The 15469-nt window shown below is 41.6% G+C and overlaps 1 protein-coding gene across 1 annotated transcript in view; it reads left to right on the top strand.

The window, feature by feature from the left end:
* The window catches only part of LOC144823260 (uncharacterized), a 277122-nt gene that overhangs the window by 106138 nt on the left and 155515 nt on the right, over positions 1 to 15469 (top strand). The window contains exon 13 of the mRNA XM_078681614.1: positions 5250 to 5318. Coding sequence (XP_078537740.1) covers positions 5250 to 5318 — 69 coding nt within the window. The remainder of the gene's footprint in view (positions 1 to 5249; positions 5319 to 15469) is intronic.

Here is a 15469-nt window from a genome sequence, read left to right as displayed (position 1 = left end):
CTGCAAGTTATGCGTCAATTAAGCAAACATGAAGCAAACAGTATTTATAAAAGTGGGCATCCTATGGGGAGAGCCTAAGAAGTGGCGAGTGAAATATGTTGCAATTTTGGCTTCCTTTCTCACAGTTAAAATGGTTTTGTTTACTCTCAGCTTGGGGCTACATGTAGCTATTTTGCGTTCACAAACAGGCCGATTCACAGAATGGGTCCGTTTATGAATGCAAAAAAGGCTTTTCCCATGTATCATACCCTATTACGCGATTAGATAACCTGTTACCGAATCGCAAAATGGGTTTGCGATTCGGTATTTCTAATTGGCATGTGTAGGGCATCCCTTCCAAATACCGAATCGCAGAGGTATGTAGGAATGTTTTGTGACCATGAATGCGGTTGTAAAACATTAGCATATTACCACCAACTTCAAGATGGTGGTAACCCATTTGGAAATGCGAAGGTGTCCGCATGAGACCCCTTTACCTTACCTTTGAGAATGGTGGTGAAAATGTTTTTCAAGAGGCCACTGCCTGCTCTTACAAAATTAAAAGAAGACTTTTCATTTTATTCTTTTAAACACACCCCGTTTTATTTAAGGAAAACGGGCTGCTTTAAAAAAAAAAAAGATTGCTTTATTGAAAAGCAATCACAGACATGGTGGTCTGCTGACCCTAGAGGCCACCATCACTGTGATTTTAGCGATTCCTAGGGTCTCGCTAATTGTGATCTACTTTATTAATATTAATGAGGTAGGCCAATTTGCGACCCCCTAACAATCTTTAAATGAAACTCTGAGTTTCATACATTTGGAATAACAATTACCTAATTGCGATTCACAGAATCATGTGATACAAGGGGCCCTTAACTCGTTGCGTGCTTATAACAGAACCCCGCCATCATGAATCAGGGGCGGCGTGTGCTCATGATGGCGTGGTTCCGTCATGCGGCTGCCGCTCCGCCCACGAGGCATTAATTCCCCACCTGTGCTGGCGAATTAATGAACAGGCGGGGCCATGACGGAACCACGCCGTCATGAGCACACGCCACCCGTGACTCATGACGGCGTGGTTCCGTCATGAGCACCGCAGCGCCGCGCTCACCCCCTAGCCCCCCCACGCCGCAAGGAAATTCACGCCACTGCAAAGGGGGTTAAAGATGAAAGCTTTACCTTATAAGCTGTGCAGAAAGTGTGGAGAAGTATACAGTCACATTTTCATGCATACATGAATTAAATTAAACAACAACTAAAAACATGCACCGTTTTGTATAAAAAGGACATGACTTAAAGGCCTTAATTTACTAAAGTCTGTGCAGGCACTCACGGGACATGGTTTAGCACTACTTAATCAGCACTTTAAAGTGGTAACTAAATTGATGCTACTGTTTGCTTTCCAATGCATTATCTGAACTCCCACACAAAGCTGTAGGAAATGGGGACCTAAATATAATTTTACTGACTTTTCAACACATTTTCTTTGTCACCCATATATTTCTCCCTTTTTCACTTTCAAATACAACATCTTGTTGTTTGGTGATAGTCATCAACCTGTATTTAATGTATTTGTATATATGTATGTGTGCATGCATGTGGTATTTCTAAAGTGCAAACCTAGCCAAAAGGCAGTGAGGAACTGTACAGGGTCTAAGACAAGCATAAAGATACCAAGTGATAGAAGAGGTAGTTTTTATTAAAGAGATGTGTCTTTAACTCTTCCTAGATTGGAGAACCGTTGGGGCGGTCCTGATGGATAGAGGGATGTTCTTCCAGATCCTAGGTGCACCGGGGAAAAAAGCCTGCTGTCTTGGTTTTTTTATACACTTCTCAGTCTGCAGTCTGATGGTGTACCGGCTGTGGGTGTGATGAGAATCATCACAGATGAACTTGTTTGCAAGATAAGCAGGGGAGATAGTTATGAAGGTTTTGTAAATGATGCAGCTGGTTTTGATGATGGTGCAGGCTAACTAGAGAAGCCAAGGGAGATACATCAGGATGGGGATGATGTGATCACATTTCTTCAAGTCATGAGTGAAACTGGCTGTGGTGAGTAGGGTGCCCTTAAAGGATGCCAGTGTGAGGTCTAGGAGTCCATGGGGCCCGGTGTTATCGCTACCCAGATGCCGAAGTTCGACGACCTGAACATTTGTTCTGAAGTCGCTTTCTGGAAGAAATTGTTTCACTTTCTTCAGAAGAGAGAGTTGATACCAGGCATTTTTGGGGGGAATATGTTTTTTGACGGTGAGGCTGGTGTCCAGGATGCAGCCAAGAGACCTGCTATTCACTGAACGTTGGGCTTCAAAGCTATCCAGGTTTATGTCATTGAGTCTGGTTTGTACTGCCTCTTGTTTAATGTTCTTTGCAAATAACATGAGTTCTGAATTGGTAGAGTTAAGCTTCGGGTACACGCTGGACATCCAGGTCTGGATGATGTTATGGCAGTATTTGAGGCATTGGATGTCTGAAGCAGAGGAGACTTTCAAGCAGAATTGTGTATCATCAGCATATTGGTGAATCTTGATGCTGCTATCTGTGGGTAGAGTATCAATCAGCTCCACGTAGAAGTTAAAGATGAGAGGGTTAGTATTGCACCCTTTGACTCCACAGGTGAAAGGGATCTTTTGGGCCCTCGTGGTACCTTTGTGATCAACCTGAATTCAGTTGGAAAGGTAGGAGGAGAACCAGTGAAGGACTTGGATGGTAAAACCCATTTGGGACTCCAGGGTGCATATTAAGGAAGGATGGTCGACTTTGTTGAAGGCAGCTGAGAGGTACAGTAATGTCAGGAAGCGGGGCCATCTTCATCTGTAATCAGCAGGGCATCATTGTTGATGTATTTATGGTAGTGGTCTCTGTGCAGCAGCATGATCTAAAGCCAGAATGGTAGTCATTTATTTATTTATTTTTATTTATTTATTTATTTACGATTCTTGTAGAGCGCACAGCTACCCCCGTCGGGGGTGTCCCGGCGCTAAAACAGTCAGCAGAAAGAAGAAGGGCCAGTCTAAATAGAAGAGAATAGCCAAGTTTTCAAGCGTCCACGGAACAGTGATTCAGAAGGAGCAAATCTGAGTTCTAAGGGAAGGCTGTTCCAATGTTTTGCCGCAAGGACAGCAAAGGCTCTGCCACCCATTCGGGCGCGGCGGAAGCGTGGCACCACCATAAGCCGAAGACTGTTAGAACGTAGGTCTCTTACTGAGTGAGATAATGTCAATCTCTTTCTCAAGTATTCAGGTCCGGACCCGTTCAGAGCACGGAACGCAAGAGTGAGAATTTTAAACTTAATGCGGCAGGCTATAGGAAGCCAATGGAGCTGTTTGCGAAACATTGAAATAGGGTGTCGGAAAGGGATATTGCCAATTAGTCTTGCTGCCGCGTTTTGGACTACTTGAAGGCGTTCAATTTGGTACAATGGGGCCCCCGCATACAGACTGTTGGCGTAATCCAAATGAGAGGTTATTAAGGCCTGGGTAACTGTTCTGCGCGCGTCCATTGGCAGAAATGGAAAGATTTTTCTCATCATTTTTAATTTCCCAAAGCAGGCGGCAGTAACTTTATTAATTTGTGGGCTGCAGGAGAGCGTATCATCAAACTGGAATCCCAGATTTCGAGCAGAATGCACCGGAATTGGGGGGGGGTTGAGGACCGTAGGCCACCACAGTGAGGGGGGTATTTTCATTTTTTGATTAAAAAACAGGACTTCCGTCTTGTCAGTGTTGAGACGGAGATGGTTCAGGGCCATCCAAGAGCAGATCTCGCCCAAACAGTGGCGGAAACTAGAGAGGCTGGAGTCAGAGTGATCTCTAAAAGAGAATATCAGCTGAGTATCATCAGCATAAGAAATCACTCTGACTCCACATGCCTCCACTACCCTGGCCAACGGTGCAAGGTAGACATTAAAAAATAAAGGACTCAAGGCCGAGCACTGCGGGACTCCACAAGTTAGAGGTTTACACTCCGATTTAAAAGGTCTGAGAAGAACCCGCTGAGATCGACCCTGAAGGAAAGAGGTCATGCAGGAGATTGTTAGCCTTAATGGGATCTTGGAGTTGAACATAGACTGCTTTATCAATGATCTTGCATCTGAATGGTAGTTGAGTGATGGGCTGGAAGTTGGCAAGGTCATCAGTTTAAGCTTAGGTTTATTTGGGAGTGGGAGGATCTGGCCTGTCTTGTGAGCATCTGCAAAAAATTCCTTGAGTGAGGGAGACATTGACACTGGTGAATAGAGACGAGAGAACATCCCCGTAGAGAACTTTGATAAAGGACAAACAATATATATTTTTCATAAGAACTGGCTTTGAGGGAGTTGAGTATGTTGGTGAGATCTGCAAGAGATAGACCTTTGAAGGCTGACCATTGTATGATTAAATGGGAAGTGGTGGTTGTATTTTTTCACTGAAGAAGAGGTCGATGGCATTGACATTTATATATGGAGAGAAATAGTTTTTCCAGCAGGGGGTTGATGAAGTGCTTGACTATCTTGAAAACTGTCCTGCTTCTGTTGGTGGCTTCTTTGATGGTGTTGGTATACTTTCCTTTGGCTGATGTATTGTGCAGTCTGCATGTTAGGTGAACAGACTTCAGTATCATGTGGTCATTGAGAGTTCTGTTTTTCTTCAATTTTCTTTTCTGTCCGCAGATGGATCATTACTGTAAGCAAAGTCTTTAGAGTACAAGAGTGCTGAATGCCTTTGCGTGCACTTGTCTGTTTTAACTGGAGCATGGAGGTTCACACAATTTGTTTTAAAAGTCTTGGAGTTATTGAGAAGCGCGTCGGCATCAGATGTGGACTTGAATGAGTGATGAGTTAAAGTATTAGGTTTTCAACGGAAAAGTCTTTAAAGAATCTAAAGGTTTAGTTTTCTTTTTTGGTTTGACCATGGTTTATCAGTAGGACACTGAGCAAGGAGTTAGCGATGGCTAAGTGGTCAGTCCAGTTGATGGGGAATAGGTGGTTTGCATTGGATTGTTGATGATACTGAGAAGAAAATGTTGATGATGTTGCCTTTGAAGTGTGTTGGTTGTGTGACACGCTCTTCTGGGTTAAGTGTGTTGATGAGGTTGGGAAGGGTGTTTCATGTGCTTTTGAGTTTGTGTTGTCTAGGAAGTTGATGTCACCCAAGTGAGTGGTGTGGCCCAGTCAAGATTGTGAAGACAGCTATAGAATTCTTAATCTTTAACTTACATTTGAATTATCTATGTGAAGCATTTAAAGTCAGTAAGAATCATAACCATAAAACTTGCCTTTTTATTTTCAGGGAGACATTGGTTTGCCAGGAAGACCAGGCCCAAATGGACCACCTGGAATTGGGGAACCTGGACTGCCAGTAAGTTTGTACACACAGCAATGTTAACATTGCCTCAGCAAGATTTATACCCATTTTAGTGCCGGTATTTTGCTAGCGGTGTTGCAGTAATCACAGCTTGGATTCCTAGCTATGCCAATGAATATCTGTGTGTCAGGACATTCTTTAAAATTTTCATGTGCCTCTCTTTATCCAGCTGTATTGCTATTATCCAAAAAGCTTCCTTGCTATTGATGCTTTCTGACAATTGCTGAAATGGTATTTGGCTAAACAAATGTCGGGAGACACAAATATCGTAAAAAAACTATTGTGACACAGGAATATTGTGGTGCAAAAATATTGTTGTTACAAATACTCCTGGCCATACATCGCCCTATTCGCAATCTAAGATCCTCTGGTGCGATGTTGTTTAAAACTCCCCGTATTCTTAGGGCCAGAATGGGCGGCCGCTCATTTAGGCACTTAGCCCCTAAATACTGGAATGCTCTACCTCTGAACATGAGAATGGAGCCATCTGAATTAGGATTCCGGAGGAAATTAAAAACACTCCTCTTCCCCACTTTATAATCCTGGTTTCTCAGGCCCTAGGTAGAATTTATCAGTAATTAGCGCGGGGACTCACTGTTCTATGTGTAGCCAGGCGCTTTATAAATGCTAAAAATCAAATCAAAAATCAAATCAATCATTTTTTTAGGTAAGTAATATCGTTTCAAAGAAAATTGTTGTTTCTCCAATGAGTAGCTCGTGAGCTACTAGTAGCTCTCCAGCTACCTGTGAGTAACACTCCTGTGTACTGCTCTGCATACTACGTTACTAGCTTTTATTTGGCTAAATTAATAAATGCACACCAAAATAAAAAAAGTGTGTCTTTTCAGAAATCATAAGGTGATGTTTGGAGAAAAAAGCTTTTACTTGGCCGGAAATATTTGTAACAAAATTGAAAGTGTGCATTCAAGACGAAAATGTGTGCACTGTCAGGAATCATAAGATAATTAGAGGAGAATGCTGGAATTTCCAATTTTTTATAGCTAATATATAAATAATTCATGTAGTGATGGAGAGCCTTAATATGTATAATATTACCTTGGTGGCACGAGAATAACAACTACAGTAGCAGGCATTCCAGATTGACAATATCTGTTTTTCACATTGCTACTGGCAACCTTGCCTGAGGCACCGAGGTAATCATTGCTGGTAATCTAACATAGCGTGGCTACTAATGTAATCTTGTATGGTGTGTTCACTATTGCAAAACTAATAATATTCATAGCTCAGGATAATTTTTGTTGCACTTAAGTAGCTCTTGGTACAGAAAACGTTGGAGAGCCCTGTTGTACAACATGTTGTTCTTCTATTACTGTAACGTGTTATAGTTCATATATTGATTTTATAAGTTACTATTGTTTGTGTAATTGTTATTCATTTTTGTAATATAGTTTATTTTAAGTGATTTAGAATTGTTAATGTAATTGATAATAGAATTGAATGTATCATACAGGGTTGTTGGGTTTGTATGGGGATAGGGTGGGAATTTAATGAAGTAAAATCTAATTATTAATTAATTATTGATTTTAAATTAATTATGTGATTGGTATTAATTATGTAAATTATGTAATACTGATTTGGTTTGTAGGGTATTGGGTGGGAAGTTAAGTAATAATTAACAATTGATTATTTTAATAATAAGTATTTAGTTCATTATTAATTATGTAAATTGCCTAATAATGATTCATTTTTGTTATGTTTTAGGTGTGGACTGCTGGGTTTGTAGGGGTGTATGGTGGGAAGTCAATTAAGTAATAATACATTAATTGTTAATTATTTACCTGCTTATCAATTATGTAAATTGTGCTATACTTATTTATTTGAGTTACATTTTAGTTGTGGGATGCTGGGTTTGTAGGGGTCTGAGGTAGGAATATAATTAGGTAATAATTAGTTAACAATTAATTATTATTGTTAAGTATTTAATTTATTTTAAAAATGTAAGTTATGGAATAGAATTTCTTTTCAGAATATTTTAGGTACAGACTGCTAGGTTTGTAAGAGTACAGAGTGGGAAGTTAATTGTTAATGGAATAACAAATATTTATCAATTGTTACTTTTTTTAAAGTATTTATGTAAATTGTTTAATTCTTTTAGCTTTTTTATTATATACATATTGATATACATATATATATATATATTTAATGCTAATTAATATTGTTTTATTAAGAGTATTATTTTTTCTACATTCATGCAGTAACTCATACATGTAAGGTTTTTGAAGTGAAGTATTTGACCTTCTCATGGATAGAGTGCAGTAGGAATAGTAAAATTAACATCTTTACAATTCATCACCTTCCCTACTTTTACACTGTTTGGAGGGGGCATGGTAAATGTCCCTTTCCAAAGTCCAACACTTTCCCTACTATTGTGCTGGCTAAAGTAGGAATATTAAATGTTACCCCTCCTAAATCCAACACTTTCCCCACTGTTGCAGAGACTGGAGTAGAAATATAAAATGTCACCCCTCCCAAATTTAACACTGTCCCTACTGTTGCAGAGACTGGTGTGGGAATAGTTTATTATATCCCTCCAAAGTCCAACACTTTCCCTACTGTTGCCCTGCATGGAGTAAAAATAGTAAATGTTACCCCTCCAAAATCCAACGCTTTTCCTACTGTTGCACAAACTCAGGGGCATAACACGGCCCACCACACCCGCGGTGCGGGGGGGCCCCCAACCTACAGGGGGCCCCTCGGCACAGCACTTCAGCAGGAGAGCTCCTGATAGAGCCCAGAGGGGGCCCCTCCATATACCTTGCAGGAGGGCCCCCTCAAGTTTCATTACGCCAGTGACTGGAATGCGAATTGTACATTTTTCCCCTCTAAAGTCTAACACTTTCCCTACTATTGAGCTGTTTGCAGTGGGAAGAGTAACTTTCACCCCTTTGAAATTCAACACCTTCCCCACTGTTGCACAGAGTGGGGTGGGAATAGTACATTTTATGCATCCAAATTCTTACACTTTCCCTACTATTGCACTGTTTGGAGTGGGAATAGTAAATTTTACCCCTCCAAATTCCTACACTATTGTGCTGTTTGGAGTGGGGATAGTACATTCCCCTTTCCCCAAAGTCCAACACTTTCTCTGCTGTTGCTCAGACTGGAGTGGTAGTAGTACATTCACCCCTTAATCACTATCCCTATTATTGTGGTAACTGGAGCAGGAATAGAAATTCTAACCTCTATGAAGTCCAACACTTGCCCTACTGTTGCATAAACTAGAGCGGAAATAGTATATTTAATATTATTAGACTATAATAGTTCTCATAATAGTGGGTGAATAGATTTTATACATTAATTGTTAATTAGTTTTAAATTCTATTATTTCTCTTAATTTTTAAATGTATTTTAATGTTCATAGTTTTTTGTACATTTGGTTTTTGGATTTTTCAATTTTTAATATTGTATTTATTGTCTACATTAATTGTTATAATTTGTCTTATTCAATTGTTTATATTTTTATGGTTTTATTGTGTATATTTGCTGTATACACATATCAATATAAAAACACACACACATATATATATATATAGTAACATAATTAACAAAAATATTATTTTACGTGCATTCATATTTGAAATATATTGCTATATATATGTATACATATATATATTTGTATTAATAAAGTTAATATATAAAAAAATAATATATTGGATGATAAATATTGAATTAAATATATACATATGTATGTGTATTCATGTTTATAAATTTGAAATATAAGAAAATTAATATAATGTAAAATAAATGTTACACTATCAAAAAAATTGTATAAATATAAACAAATATATATATCTGTGTGTTTATAGAAGTATATATTTATATTGGTAAACAATACTTTTAATACGATATGTATGTCAAAAGTTATTGTTTACTTTGATAATGTGTCAGTAATCCTGTTGAAATACTAACAATTTTCTCTCTATTGGTGACTTTTTTCCTCTTCCTCTCCACTCAGCGTATATTTTCATGTTAACATTGATTATTCTTCAGGGCTTTCCCATACATAAATATTTTTAATCACAAAATAAGGTAAGCAGACTTTTTCTTGGTTGCAGATAACTGAGCATCCTTCAGTTGCCTAGACAATGCTGCCAGTCCCGAGAACATTTTTGATAACGTTGGCATCTTCAACCTTTTCTGGCCTGCATGTTACCTGCGCCATCTTTTTTTGATAGTGTATCCCTTTCCTTTGCTTTTGGCCTAACCCATATTATATAACTTATGTATATAACTTATGTTAATCAGCATTTCTGCTTTGTGCATGCTGGCTCTTTCTACCTCTCATGCCAACAAGCACTGCTTATCACGTCCTTGCAAAGTGCATCAGGAGAGAGCAGGAGAGAAAGAGAGTCAGAGCTCACAGGAAATCATTGCCATGATCGGAAATTATGATACATAAGGATATTATGGAGATTAGATACCTAGTGGCATCATATTGTTTTCAGCACTGCCACCATGATCACAAGAGATGCAAGAGTTCCTAGGGATCTATGTAATAATAAGCAAGAGGATGGCGTGACTGTCCCTATGACCAAGTGGTCCAGAGTGGGACTGAATTCCTGTCACCATACACATGCAGCTGAAGAGTGTACCCCAGTGCTCTGCAGGTGTGTTGGAGTGGTAAATATACAATTCTGAGTCTGCTGCTTAGAAGAGAGGGCAGATAGTAGAAGTATCAGCGTCTACCACTGCAGGATACCGATTTAGATTGGGCAGGTCCCACGCTTCCATGGATTGCTGGAAGCAAACCTTAGAAGAAGCTGCCTGATGATCCACTTAACTAGAAGGGAGTACATTACCAATAACAAGACCATCATAATTAGTATAAAATACTATCCAAGGTATGACCCGCCATATCGGTGGGGGATTTTACCAACTGGGAAAATCCAAATTCCTCATTTAGGGCCAGGTGTAGGTAGCCAAATACCGGTCGGTAACGGCCGAATTCGGCCGTTACCGACCAGTATTTGGCTTTTGAGATGTAGGTGGGTAGTTATTTACAGAATCTGTATATTTACCGATTCGGTAAATTTACCACTTCGGTATTTTACCGAATCGGTAAACATACCGATTCTGTAAATCCATATGTAGGTGACACTCCTAAGAGTGCCACAGGCCCTTAAGAGTCGGTATTTTACCACCCAATCCTATTGGGTGGTAAAATACCGAATTCAGGTGTGCATGCACATCTGTGCATGCACACCTGTGCAATGTGACACACAGACATGCCCTTAGGGCATGTATGTGTGCCACATGTCACACTAGCCTGTACTTGGGGTGCTAGAGGGTGTCAAAGTGACACCCCCTGCACCCTTGCAGGATTCGGTATTTACCGATTCTGTAAATACCGATTCTGTATTTCCCATTGATTCCTATGGGCTTCAAGACCCATAGGAATCAATGGGAAATACAGAATCGGTATTTACAGAATCGGTAAATACCGACTCTTACAGATTCGGTAATTTTTTACCTACATCTGCCTCCTTCCAATTTACCGACTCTTAAATACCGATTCGGTATGAGTCAGTATTTAAGAGTCGGTAAATCGGAATTACCTACATCTGGCCCATAGTCAAGTAATGAGGTTTTTACAAGAGGGATCTTCAAAATGGAAGTTAAAATCATCAAGAATAATCAAATTGGTTTGAACAAGAAACACCACGCCGTGGGGATACTGAGCTTTTGGGCCAGATGGATGACTCAGCAAAAGACCAGAGAACGTGGTATTTACAGAAAGTTGAGCTTTAAAAGAACCACCTCTACAAGGGGACATTGAGTTTGTAATCACTGATTCTAGTGTACAGGCGAAAGAGTCCCTCAATATAACCGCCAGACCAGTCCCCCTATGGCCCTGACCGTCTAGTCTATATATGACATATCACGACAGGACCATGGCTACCAAATCAGATCGAGAGTCTTCTCTGGACTATGTTTCTCTAACAAATAGACAGTCCAAAACCAAAGACTGGACTAAATCGTGAGTTTCAACTTTAGGTTTAATAAGTGAGCAAGCGTTTATTAAGGCACAAGAGATCTTTCTATGTTCATCAAGGTCCTTGTGTGTGGCCTCAGATTCTCCCCTCTCGTCCAGAAAAGGCATCCTAGGAGAATCCAGTGCTTTAGAATGGAAATCACAATTAGGGCAATGATAGCTCATTTTATTATCTAAATTCAGCTTCATACAACCTCCCTTCATTCCTTTGAGGCAAAGATCCAGTTACTGTGCTCGTGAATATTGTCTCACCATAGGAGCCAAAGGTTTGGACTCCAAACTATCAGCATCCCTGGCTCCTGGCATCAGGCGCGGACTGGCGCAGACTTGGGACGGACGCATAGGCAAGCCAGATTTAGAGCCCAGCCTCAAAGGGTGTGTGGCTTATGCTGGAGAATGAGCCCATAGAAATGGGGGGGGGACCAATAAATGACCTGGAGTCATTCAAACTTCTACCCATTAGTGGAGGCTCACCTTCACTGTAAATATACTGGCAAAGTAAATTGAACTAAAGTAATCATGGGAAAGTAACACATAAAATCGATAACATAGTCTAAAAGTACCTGCAATGGTACCACAAGTATGGTGCTGCTAGTAGAAGCCAGGAAACTCCAAAACTCAGCACATCCGCCATGCAAGGAACAAAATGTGGGATAAGCGCCACGACTTTATGTGGCGCCGCGGCCAGGGCGACTGACGCTGGAATCTGGGGACCACGGTTCGATCCCCGGCTCCGGCGGCAGGTCAGCCCAGCACCATGTGACTCTGGGCAATAGCTCGCTTAATCTTCCCGACGGCCCCCCAGCGCCTAGAGACCCTTACGGGTGATTGTGCGCTTTACAAATGTGGACTTTACTTAGCAAGAACAAATAAGGAAAGTACAGGGAGGCCCAATTCAACAGGGCCACTCTAACTTCAGGTGAGAGGCACCACATGGCAGGGTGGGCGTGCCGACATGCCATATTTAAAGCCCTGCCTCAAAGGAGGAGTGGCTTAAGATGAAGAATGCACCTGTAGAAATGGGGGTACGACAAATAAATGTACTGGAGTCCAGCAACTCCTACCCATTAGTGGAAGCTCCCCTTCACTGTGAATATACGGGCAACGTACCTTTAAAGTAATGATGGGGAAATAACACATAAAATCAATAAAATAGTCTAAATGTTTTGTGCAATGGCATCGCAAGTATGGCACTGCTAATAGGAGCCAGGCACCTGCAAAACGTGGCGCCTGCATCATACAAATAACAAAATACGAGATAAGTAACACCTTAGCAAGAACAAATGGGGAATGTACAGGGAGACCCAACCCAACAGGACCTTTGCAACTTCAAGTGAGAAGCACCAAATAGCCATAAAGCATAAACATAAGCATACATTATCTAGTTATGTATGACACTTTAATAGCTTGTGTGCCTCTGAAAGTTCAACCATGGGCACCTGGATAAATAAAATGATCACATTTGCATGCAGGCACCTTTTTTTGTGGAAGCGCACCACTTCTGCCCAATCACAACAATCCTGGGTCCCAACATGTGGGTGGAGCCAAACCCCTCTCTGGTGATGCTCACATAATTGTCTCGTGAAAGCTGCACTGTTAAGCCAGACAGGGGCTTAACACAGGCCCCCGCAGCCCCTGTGGTGCGGGGGGGGGGGGGGGCAAGCTCCAGGGGGCCCCCTTGGCACTGCACTCTGGCAGGAAAGCTACTGAAAGAGCCAGGAGGGGGCCCCTTGACGTACCGTGCAGGGAGGCCCCCTCAAGTTTCGTTACGCCAGTGAAGCCAGACCATGAAAAGCTGGTATTGGGAGTCGCATTAGGTAAGATTTCTGTATCTTGTATGAGCCTGTAAGAACTGTCTAACCTCAGCAACAGTAATCTAATGTTACCTCTCAAATGGGATCAACAAGTGTCACAGTTCTTCAAGATGTAGGGTGGCTCAGCCTCCTTTTAAAAGAGTTGTACTTTGGATTTCATTGGTATGGCTTATTCTCTGAAATTCCCTGGTGGCTGGTGAAGGGCTGTGTATAACCACCCCAGTAGAATGACACTGAGGACAGTGATTGCTTGTTCCCTCTCTAGTGAACCAGGGATTCAATGATACTTGTGATATATTAAGCCTGAATTTAAAGATGTCAGTGCTACACACGCCTTTCCGATATGCAACACGTGTAATGACTTGCTTAGAACTGCATATATATTTCGTGTTTCTGTCAAAGCGGAGATGTCGACTTATTAAAACTATGCCACTTCAGCACCTAAATTCCGTCTGAAAGGCAGTGGACAAGGTGCATGTGTGTGTTTTTTTATTGGCCAAGAGATTTCAGAAAAAAGGGTAGGACTTGAGGGGGGAAGTTCACAGGGAAGACATATGACAAGTTATTGAATTGTTAGATCAGAGCACAGAAAGCGTTAGCTTTTTCAGTGAGATGGTAAGGTCTATACATCCAGAGAGAGAGAGAGAGACAGCCGTTGGTTGTCCCATCTGTAAATCACGTACTCGGTCATTGGTTGATTGTAATTTTCATTCATGGGTATGGTTTTTAATCATTGCACTGGCGTGCAGTCATTGCATTAATGCAACTATCTGCAAACAGACGAGCTTAAAATGTGATTGCCTCTTTTGCTTCTGACTCTGTCCTAATTCTGTATGTAAAGGCATAGCGAGAGCAGAAGCGACAGTAGCACGGCCACGTACTCGGCTGTGAGCAGCTAGGGGTAGGCACAGGCCTGGGCAGGTCAGCATTGAGAAGCATCATTACAGCCTATCAGTGTTAGGTTGAGAGTTGTGGCACAACAGAGAGGTGACATTTTGACCTTGTTAGGACAATGTTAGGAAGTTGGGTGTGTGTCTCTCTGTGTCAGGCTGAAGGGGAGGGCACATAAGGCACCCATGGGAGCTTAGGATCTGCTAGGAAGTAGCAGCACCAGTGTCACTGGGGTTCTTCTGGCTTGGAGCATGTGGTGCACTTCGAACCCCTGCAAAAGTAATTGATTATGGATCTGGGAATTTGGCAGGTTATTTGCATACCTTAGGTATGAAGACCAAAACATCCAAAGAATGGGTCTGTGAGTCGCCAGGAGGCATCATTTGTCAGGTGGGTAATCAGCCTCAAATCAAGGAGCAGAGTCGGATGCCTGAAGACTCCTATGAGTTCTCAAGGACACCGACGTGATGATGTCAACTTAGGGCCAGTCATGACACATTAGTCCCCTAAATGTTAGGATATGGCAGACTGAGGCAATGCGGCCAAGGAGCTCTTGTGAGTCATCGGGAGGTTTATTGTGTCAGTGTCTCATATGTAATGTCATGCTTGTAGCAAGGGGTTCTTGTTTAGGGGCTTACACCCCTACCTTGTTTTGCCAGGTAGCTTAGCATGTGCCCTGAAACCAGCTGAGAGTCTGGATTTTCCCTATGGCAGGAGAGGCCGCATTCCTTTGTATTTCCAGTGTCCATGGAGGTCCTAGGCTGACAGAAACCATTCATCCCATCCATCGGCCTCTTGGACAATGAGGAATCGCTAAGCATCCCTGCCTAATATTTACTTGGCAATTTTGTGGGCAGGGAATCCACCAGACACAGTTGGCAGATTGTACTTCAGCACAGCCTCTAACCTGTGCAGCCTGGGGCTTGGCCAGATGATGGTGGGAGGGGTCAGTAACTCTCTCCTGCCAAAATCTAAATCAGGCGGCATCTAGACCATCGTAGGGCAGTGACAGACATCAGTACAGCACTAGAACCACCACCATGTTAATGTCAAGGGCAGTGAGTCCCAGAGTTTCTCTTGGAACTTTGAGTTGGTGGACAATCACAGCACGTGTAAGATAAAAAGAGCCTAGGATTCTAACCGAAATCTAAAATAGAGCACTAGGGGCCCGATGTAGATAAATCCCATTTACCGATTTTGAAATACCGAATCCTACCGATTCGGTATTCAAAAATCGGTAAATGGGATGTAGGTCCCAACATCTGGATTAGTTACCGAATCCTTAACAATTCTTTAATTACCGATTCGGTAAATACCGAATCGGTAATGCCCATTCATTCCTATGGGCTTTGAAGCCCATAGGAATGATTAGGCATTACCGATTCGGTATTTACCGAATCGGTAATTAAAGAATTCACAAGGGTTCA

The sequence above is a fragment of the Lissotriton helveticus genome, chromosome 3_1 (assembly GCF_964261635.1).
Source record: "Lissotriton helveticus chromosome 3_1, aLisHel1.1, whole genome shotgun sequence".
NCBI lineage: Eukaryota > Metazoa > Chordata > Amphibia > Caudata > Salamandridae > Lissotriton > Lissotriton helveticus.
Note: the sequence above shows the minus strand (reverse complement) of the source record. Positions and strands in the feature narration are given on the sequence as shown.